The sequence below is a fragment of the Onychostruthus taczanowskii genome, unplaced genomic scaffold (assembly GCF_017590055.1).
Source record: "Onychostruthus taczanowskii isolate IOZ18803 unplaced genomic scaffold, ASM1759005v1 scaffold24, whole genome shotgun sequence".
NCBI classification, from domain to species: domain Eukaryota; kingdom Metazoa; phylum Chordata; class Aves; order Passeriformes; family Passeridae; genus Onychostruthus; species Onychostruthus taczanowskii.
In genome coordinates, this window is record NW_024499684.1 from 4,015,200 (window position 1) to 4,024,975 (window position 9,776).

At 41.6% G+C, this 9,776-nt stretch overlaps 1 protein-coding gene across 9 annotated transcripts in view; it reads right to left on the reverse strand.

Moving 5' to 3' along the window:
• Positions 1-7,010, reverse strand: part of PHC3 (polyhomeotic homolog 3) — a 21,765-nt gene extending 14,755 nt beyond the window's left edge. For 4 of the 9 annotated variants that reach the window (XM_041405993.1, XM_041405991.1, XM_041405999.1 and 1 more), the window contains exons 1-6: positions 6,838-7,010; positions 5,938-6,096; positions 4,470-4,547; positions 2,796-2,954; positions 2,236-2,334; positions 541-775 (exon numbers count right to left, since the gene is read on the reverse strand). In XM_041405993.1, the coding sequence (XP_041261927.1) occupies positions 541-775; positions 2,236-2,334; positions 2,796-2,954; positions 4,470-4,547; positions 5,938-6,096; positions 6,838-6,963 (856 nt within the window). In that variant the 5' untranslated portion in view covers positions 6,964-7,010. The remainder of the gene's footprint in view (positions 1-540; positions 776-2,235; positions 2,335-2,795; positions 2,955-4,469; positions 4,548-5,937; positions 6,097-6,837) is intronic. The other 5 variants (XM_041405992.1, XM_041405995.1, XM_041405994.1 and 2 more) reach the window with 5 other exon arrangements.
• Between the last annotated feature and the right edge of the window lie 2,766 nt (positions 7,011-9,776).

A 9,776-nucleotide genomic window follows, 5' to 3' on the forward strand; every position in this document is an offset into this window, starting at 1 on the left:
AAGATGCAAATATGCTGCATGCAGTGTGCCTCTCTAACCAAGTACAGGTTATTTTGATTTATCTCAATACAAAATACTAACATTTTAGCATTGTTACCTATGGGTTTCTAAAAGTACTTGATATAAGAACATTCTCATGACACAGACAACACAGACAAAAGAAACAAACCACCAATAAAACGAATTTAGATGGGAGCAAGAGACTTTAGGTGGTTTCAGCCCACATTTTGCTGCCCAGAGATGGGATGGCATGTCCTGACAACGAACATAGAGGAGAGAGAGACCAGGAATGAGAATCATCTTTGTGCTGTGACTCAACAGGGTATTGCAGTTGCTACATTATGCTTGTATTGTGATTTAAGAACATTCCTGCCTCTGCTTAATCAAAATCCTATGCAATACCAACAAAAAAGCGAACTTACTAATTAAATATGAACTCTGTTCATGTGGAATATCTACAATAACACGGTCAGAGAACACTGAAGTCTGACAGAACCACGATCTACAGATCAGTTTCCTGTAGCTGCACACTGATCCCACCTGGTGTAATCAAGTGGTGGATGCTGGATGTCCGTGTGGCCGGCGTGCTCCGGCACTCTGGAGCGGGGCTCTCGCCTTTCCTGTTGCTTTCTGAGGGATCTGGCTGGCTGCCCTTGGAGCTGCTGGCAGCCTTACTGGGGCACAGGGACTGAGTTTGGCTGCTGCTCTTTGGTGGGCCATTCTGTGAACTTGACAGCACACCCAGCTTCTGACTGCGCAACGTCAAGTTCTGAACCTGGGAAATGATCAAAACGTGAAAGGACACAAACTTTATAAATAGCTATGATAAATATCAGGCAAAAACAGCAAAAAAATTACATTTTGTAATGCTTCTCATCCCATGTGATCACAAGAAGCTAAAAATCTGCATATCAAAGTATCTTTAAAGCCATGAAATTTAGAGGATAGGGATCTTTATTTCTTTAGTGATAAATACAGAAGTCTTTTTTCCCTTATTGGATTTTTAAAAGAAATGGAAATTCTTAATTAATTTGAATTAAAACTTTCATTTTTCTCTTTTATTGTGCCCTCAAAGTAAGTGACATAAGGCATCTTAAGCAAAGGCAATTTTATTTTTACAGCCAGTGCAGAAGTGCAGTGGTGAGCTTCCAGACACCACCACAAACCAGAGCCTTGGGTGGTCAGTGGGACCAGAGTCTTCTCTGCCATCTGTGTGCTAACAAAACTGAGACCTTTGTTTCTATATTAACCTCCAAATTAACCAATATTAACCTTCCTTCTCATCATGATCCCTCCAATGTAACATGAAACAAAAAGTTTGCTTTCTGAAATGTACATCAGTCAGGGATCATTTTCACTGAAGTCTGTTACCACACCCAGATTCTGAGCACATAACAATCCCAGATCTCCAATCCTATGTGCTGAGCTAAAATTTCATTTTCAAGGGTAATGCCTACCCTTGTAGCACTAATTTACATCATTTTTTACAAGAAAAAGAGGACATCATATAATCCCTTCTGCCCTCAACAGTTAGTACCTGTGTAATGAACAGCCAGTTTACATTTCACTTCTCACTGCTCTGTGTGTCACCACAGGGCACATTCAAAGCCAAGACAACCGTGCTTGCTTCCTCACTGGCATTCAGGAGGCATTTACTGCCACCCTGTCCCAGTGAGGACAAATCCTTCAGCACACCTTCACAGGTAAGGTGACCCAGCTGGAGTTTGGCAGAGCCAATTACCACACCCAGATTCTGCACATAATAATCCCAGATCTCCAATCCTATGTGCTGAGCTAAAATTTCATTTTCAAGGGTAATGCCTACCCTTGTAGCACTAATTTACATCATTTTTTACAAGAAAAAGAGGACATCATATAATCCCTTCTGCCCTCAACAGTTAGTACCTGTGTAATGAACAGCCAGTTTACATTTCACTTCTCACTGCTCTGTGTGTCACCACAGGGCACATTCAAAGCCAAGACAACCGTGCTTGCTTCCTCACTGGCATTCAGGAGGCATTTACTGCCACCCTGTCCCAGTGAGGACAAATCCTTCAGCACACCTTCACAGGTAAGGTGACCCAGCTGGAGTTTGGCAGAGCCACCCCAGCAGCTCACCTGCTCTCTGGTCTGGGGTGAAAGTAAAGCCAGAAAAACTAAAGCACAACATTTCCCTACTTTTCTGTTTTGTCCCACTCGACGGGGCAGACCTTTAATAAGTTGAGACAAGCTCACCTGAGTAGCTGCAGACTGACAGGAAGATGAGGAGGATGAGGAGACAACAGGAATGTCAGACTGGACAGCAGCCACAGTGGTCGCAGGAGTAAAAATAAGCTGTTAAGCAAGAAAGAAATACATGGTAACAGACTGAAATGTTAAAAATCTGTGAAAGAAATGCAGTATCTTAAAGAGATACCATACTTCCACATACTGATGTACAGCTCCTAAGATTTACTTTTTTACTTTTAGATTAATTTATTTAAAGAACTATTTATCATGGTAATTTTAGTAAACAAAGAAAAGAATAGAGAATAGAAACAAAGAAAATAAAAGAGAATAATGTAAACCAAATATAATATTTGTTCTGCACGTTGAGAAAAATCTTTGAGGTAGATAAACATAGCTATGAACTTTCATACAAGCACATGAGAGGACTTTCCCTTCAATACTACAAATTAGTGGGAAAAAAAAAAAAGACAAAAGAGCAGCCCAATATCTACCATATTTAAGAAAGAGAGCTTAGATCTTCCAATAGGGACAGACCAAACTTTGCAAGGACTGTAATCAAAACTTACCATCTGAGCTCGTAGATACATTTGAGCCTGGCTGGCACTCAGGGTGGGAGAGGTGCTGCCCAGCAACATGGTCTGTTGGGTGATGCTGCTGCTGGTGGTGTTGGAGGTCTGAGAGCGGCTTATTATCTGTGCAGGTGTAGGAGAGGTGGAGAGGTTAATCTAAGGAAACAAAAATATTGCTGCTGTCATGGAAATTCCATCACCCTAGGGTCTAAAGCCAGAAAGCCCTTGACAAAAATGGCAGGGGCAGTTGGAATCTCTGAACTGTGAAGATATCAAAAATATATTGAGCCAATCGCCACAAAATTGGATTCTGGTAAGATTGTATGTTTTTATTCTTAAACTGCAAGCAACCACTTTGCAGTAAATAATAATAAGTCCTTACAAGTATAAACAATGATATGAAGTCTGAAAATATGTCTCATAGAAATACACATTTACTGAATATGTAGAATGAGGTTTTCAACATTTTAAGAAAAACACCTGAACTTTAATATTAAAGATCTTCAAATGTTTATATTAACTGCCTGGACTGGTATCTTCCATTATGCAACCTGATCAGGACACTTCTTTGTGCCACCACTTATGGACTTGCAATCCTCATTTCACATATGCATACTGAAAAATGACTGAAGACTAAAACCTTCTCCAATTTCATTTTAAATGCTCAAGAACCACTCTTTAGCATCTTCTTAAAAAAAAAAGAAGCTGTGTTTGCTTTTGCTTTTTTCTTTTTTTCTCAGTCTAACAGAGTTAAGTGCCCAGCTCTTTTTCATCACTTACTTAAAAGATTTCCTTGGAAAACCCCAGCCCAATTATTTTGTTAGTTTAACATCAGACATCTTAATAGAATTTCCCTCCAAAATTTAATGAATAAATGGTTTTACTTTTAACAACTGTAAGCCAAGCCAAGCTATGAGAGCTTAAAAAAATACACAGTTAAATCACTGAAGCTATGCACACTGGAGTCATGAACAGCTTGAGGGTGTGATTAATAAGCAGGATGTCTGTAGGACTAACAAATCCTACTTCAGACAGATGTAAAACTGTACAGAAGATACTGTGCATGTCTGACAATGGCACTTAAAGAAATACAGCATGAACTGAACACAGAGCTGCTCACAACTGAAACCCGAGCACATGCCTAGAATATGGGAAGTGAAACTGCAAAAAAGATGAATGATAGAAGATGATAATCAATAAAATAATGAATACTATAAACATTTAATCAGTATCACAGATATATGTGAGCATTTACTTGGATTCTTTAGATTTAGTGCTATTTAATCCCTGATACACAATTATGATTTTCACCTACAGTAGTGCCCTGAATAAAGAAACTGAAGTAGAAAATCCAGTAAGAAATCATGGAAGAGATGAGAGCTCAGGGAGTGATTTCTCCAGGAGTTTGAACAGCCACTGGTGCTTGTGGAGTGAGCAGCTGCCCCTCAGAGCATCAAGAGGGGTCTGGGACTTGGGAAGCCAACACTGGCCACCAACAATCACACACAGCACCCAGCACTTACTACAGAGTCATCATACTGCTCACTGTGTCTGCAGTATTAATTTTAACAATACAAACTGAAATGCCATTCATATTTTCTGGTTTCCCTGTAGCCATATAACAACCAAGCAGGGTTGGGAATGGAGGGAGGGCTTGGTGCAGTTACGTACCGAGGTCTGCGACATGCTTGACTGCTGAGTGACACTCCCAGTGGGGGAAGTACATTGCCTCCCACCTGACAGGCTTGCCTAAATAGCAAGAATATGTGTCAAATAGTGAAATCAGAAAGTGCTTAAGTGATGTTCATTTTATTGCATAAACCATCAGAAACAGCCCTCTCTACCTTTACCTTTCTCTGAGTTTACAGTAAGATGCTTCTCAGTGGAAATAGTGCTCAGCAAAGTGCACTCTGCACTATGGAATGATACCTGCAAGGTGCTAAGTTCCTTGAAGTCCTGCCAAATTTCAGACATATAATTCTTTCAGATCAAGACTTGAAGAAAAATGATCAGAGGTAAAGTCTGCCAAACTGCTAATGATGGAGCTAAGTGATCACCTCACTACCTATGGTGCTCAGAACTTAAAATGCAATATCTAGAACTCATGTCATAATTTTATTGTGATTAGAATCTTCTAAAAATATATAAATGCTGCACAGAACAGTCTCATATTCTGGAATGGTAACGTATGTATGCACATCAAGTGTCTATCACAGGATACTATTCCAGCCCTTCAGATGAATAGCAGGGACAGTGATTTAGGTTTCTGTATGAACAGAACCAAAACTCCTCAGCCTTTCCCAAACTGATTTTCTTCGCTCTGTTTCCAGTAACTGTATATCCACATAGAAATCCATCACAACAAGAAAAAAAAAAAAAAGACAAACCAACATATTACTACAATCTAATGAAAAAGGTATAGAAGAAAAAGCCAGGAGCAAAAATGAGTCAGTCCAGTTCTGACACCAAACAGCCATATCCCTGAGGTCCATAACTCCATTTAGCATTTCCCTGTGTAAAATCATTAATAACCACCTCTCTCTGCAAGATCATATTCTCAATCCAAGGCAAACTGAGGTCAAAGGAAATCTTGCTACTGCTTTAATTCAAAATGGGTCTCCTCCAGAGATCACTGATGTTAAAAGCTGTGTTTCAGATATGAAATGCCATTTACCTCCTACATTTTCACACTCAGGGTTAAAATTTAATTTTGCCATTACTTAAAATGCAGCCAGATGTGAGGCAAAACACACTAAGATGCCAGATGTTCATTATTTTTTATTTCACTAAGATACAATGCCATTCATTGCTTCCCCCACCAACTTTTAGAGAAAATCATGGGATGAAGACTGAAGTAGTCTATTTTTAATATTTATTACTGCTTGATGATTTACATGATGCATTATAATGTATGCAATAAAGCATGGAATGGTTGCCTACTGGAGCATCTATACCACTGGGCAAAATCCCCCAAACAGTTTGGAGGATGATACAATTTAAAATAACAACATCATTAAATATAACAGTGAATTATCATGAGGCATTAAGCTCAGGCACTTAAGCTGTTATTACGTTTGACAATGACTGCAGCCCTGCTCTAGACAATTCACGATTCTTTTTCAGCAATCTTCACTCTCACCTGTGGAACAGTTGCCAGACTCTGAAATTGGGTACTGCTTAAGTGCTGCTGCTGCAGAGCAGCAGTCTGCAGCATTAGATGCTGCTGTTGGGCTGCATACATCTGCTGGAGGTACTGAGCAGCTGAGCTAGGAGGACGATGCAAGGCCTGCTGAATAACCTGTGATGAATCAGTAGGTAATTAATTACAATTACAAAGCACTCACCATGCTGACATGATATTAAAGTTTACCCTTATAAGGAAATAAAGCCAAATAAATTTTTTTCACACCAATTATGTCATACTGAACTTGCTCCCTCACTGCTCTTGACCAAGTCACAGAGTATTGTCAACATCAACACATTCACATTCTCAAGGACAGCCTGACAATACAGCATCATCTCCAACACATCATCCCAGCCTCTCAGCTGCTTGTCAACACATCCTACATGTTCTGCTTATTGAGAGATCAGAGTAGTGTGTGAGAAACCCAATTATCAAACACAACAGAATGGAGTGTACAGAGTTCACGGAGACCTAATTTCAAGAAAAGCAAGAGGGGGCTGGATCCCAAGCAGGACTTACCTACACGAACACCTTGGATCGCTCCAGTCAAAGTCGGTCAAACAACAGCTTCATTTTACAAAGGTTTATGTTAATTATCTGCACCCTCAGCCAAGGGTGAACAAACTGAACTTTCTGTCATAGAACTTTCTATCATTGTTCCCCCTCCCTCAGGGAGACAGGCCTACCCTGAACTATCCTTAAGTGGTCTGAGACCCTCCAGTAAACATCTCCTGAACACCAGCAAGCCAGCTATCGAAAAAGACAACAGCAATAAAGAATGAAGAGTCAATGCTGCGAAGTGCCTGTGTTCAGAGCTCTGTACAGGACAGGGAGGAAGCCCCCAGGGCCCAGTACCTGGACAGCATGTCTGTCAGAGCCGCTGTAGACGGAGATCTGCGGCAGCGGCGTGCGGGAAGTGGAGGTGGTGGTGACGGTCGTGGTGGATGCAGAACATGTCGTTGTGTTGGGTTCATTCTCCATAGCTGTGCAGCGTTTGTCCAGCCTGGCAGGAGGGACACAGAAGTGATTCACAAGCGAGGCCACAACGTGCTGATTTTAACGCAAAAGAATGTTTTGCTGAGACAGAAAAATCGACTATTTTCAAATGTAAGTTTCACAGAATCATGGAATGCTTTATTCCATGGTTGGAGGGACCTTAAAGACCATCTTGTCCCACCCCCTGCCACGGCAGGGTCACCTTTCAATACACCAGGTTGCTTCAAGCCCCATCCAGCCTGGCCTTGAACACTTGCAGAGATGGGGCAGCCACAATATCTACGGGCAACCTCCATAGGGCCTCACCAACCCTACAGTAAAGAATTCCTTCTTAATAACTAATCTTAGTTTGTAGCATTTTCTATTACTTGATGCAATCTCTTGAGAGATGTGCTTAAAATCTTCTAAGATCCATCAAAAGTAGTAATAAAGAACCAATTTATGAATAAATCCAAGATTTCCTGCCAGCTAGCTGCACAGGACCAGTAGCACTTCCCTCACCCACACAGCCCAGGAATGAATATGCTGGCTGACCCTAGACACTGAGCAAAACCTGCTCTTGGCAAAAATCACCAGTGAAACGCTCTGTTTGGGGAGAGAGGGCAAGGATACAGGAAAAAATCCTTTAAACAGCAATACCTCACACAATATAGCAAGAAGCACAGAAGAAACTACCTATTTAAGCACCTCAAATGATCCTCCCCAGTCTTATGCGGCTTCCCTCTGTTGCAGAGCACAAAATGTCATCTTTATAACTGAAATGAATCACAAAGCTCAATATATGTTATGGGGGTGTTTACTGCAGTTTCTTTTTCAGTCTTTGTATTACAATTAACAGGAAATCACATAGTAGCTGTTTATTGCTTTCCAAAGGATGCCAAAAAAAGGGAGGGTTGAGAAGATGTTTCCTTCTTACCATAGAGGGACTCAGAGAAACAATCAGAGAAAGCTGCAATGTACTAGAAAAAAAAAAGCAGCTTTGCCAAGTTCTAACAAACCGCCCATTGGCCACTGAATCAAATGGAATATAATCAGGAGTTTCAACTGACACAGCTGGAAACAGAACAGGACACTGCCAGGCTGCCACCCTCACCTCCCAAAACACGACTGCTCTGCAAGCACAGGGCTGCCCATGATGCTGCAGAACAACTGAACTGTGACACCCACGTGGTCACCCAAAAACCTCCTTACTACCCCTGCGTTGGACAAAGGCATGGACTTTGCCATAAGAAAAAATCTGTGGAAATCAAAGATGCTTTGAACTCAGAGATCCCTGCTATTAGAACTAAAGAAAAAAATATTATTTGTTGCTGAAAATGCAGGTCTGTTGTGCACTACTGATGCCACTTGTGTACCTACATCAGGGCACAAGTTAACACACCTGGGTTCCCACTCCAACTGCAATAAACCCAGCATCATTTCTAAAATGGCTTTACATTAATTTCACATAATGAAAAGGATCTTGAAAAAATCCTTCAGTGGACATTAAAAGCACCTCAAAATACTTACACCTACAACTTGTCTAGCTAGTTTTTCCAGAGTTATACAACCAGTTAAATTAGCTTAAAACATTAGATGTTTCATTTCCTTCATTCTCAGCCACGTTTTTGGTGTCTTATAAGCGAGATGTGTAACATATCCCAATTAGTAACCATGCCATCACAAGTTTACTCCATGAGAACAGTTAATCCTTTCACTCAAAATTATTTCAAAAATAGTATTGTCATTGCTCAGGTTGTTCTCACAAAGGATGTACAATGAAAAAAAGATGTACAGTAAGGAGCTCCTAAATTTTTGCTCAGCATCTCCCTCTTTCCTCTGACACCTCACCTCGTGCAGGCATCAGATGCTAACTTAAGAAAATTAATTCTGTTTAATGATGAAGACCTTGCAATGATGCTCCCTGAGCAACATTAACTCAAAACAATCTCCATAAGGCAAAGTTTTAGTAAAACACACTGACTTGAAACAACCAGCACACATTTAAGTGAGCCCAAAATACAAAGCACAACAGAAAACTCTATTGAAAATATGCATTTATTCAAGCAGTGACAGTACAAGACACCACAGAACTTCAAGTTACATTGTGCATAAGGTAGATATTCCAAAGTTTTGTTTATTTATATTTTTCTTAGTCAGAGCAACCACCTGAAGGGAAAAAAAAATACCTGGTGTTCTATACCAAATAACAAACTACCCTCACAATGGACACACGAATGTCATTACTCATGTTTTGGAAAGTTTCAGTAAATGCCATGGTAATAACAAACCCTGCTGACAACCCACATCCACAACCACATGGTTTATTCTTTTTTTTTTTTTTTTTCAATTCACAACCTCTCCCTTCAACTCCAAGAGAACAAACCACAAAAAAAACCAAACTAAATAAAATTTTCCACCAAGCCTAACCCCTGCAGGCATTCCGGTATTTGACAGAGAGCTCCGAAATAATAAAATAATGATAACAACGAAGGTATGCTCTGTGGGAATACACCCCACGACACGTAGAGCACCGGCCCCGCGCTGAGGGGCCCCGGTGGCCCCTGGCCGGCCGCCCCCCGCCCAGGCCGGGCTGACCCACCCTCAGCCCCCGCCTCGCCCAGCCCGGCCCCGCCACCGCCCCCTCAGGAGAGCAAAGGCAGGCGGGGGGGAGGGGATTTTCTCGCCTCCCTCACGGGGGAGGTGCCGCGCGCGCGCGGGGCGCGGCCGCCGCCGCGCACGTGACGGGAGCCGCCGCCATGTTGGCGGACCCCGTGAGGGGCTGAGGGAGACCCGCGGCGGGGCCGGGGAATTGAAAT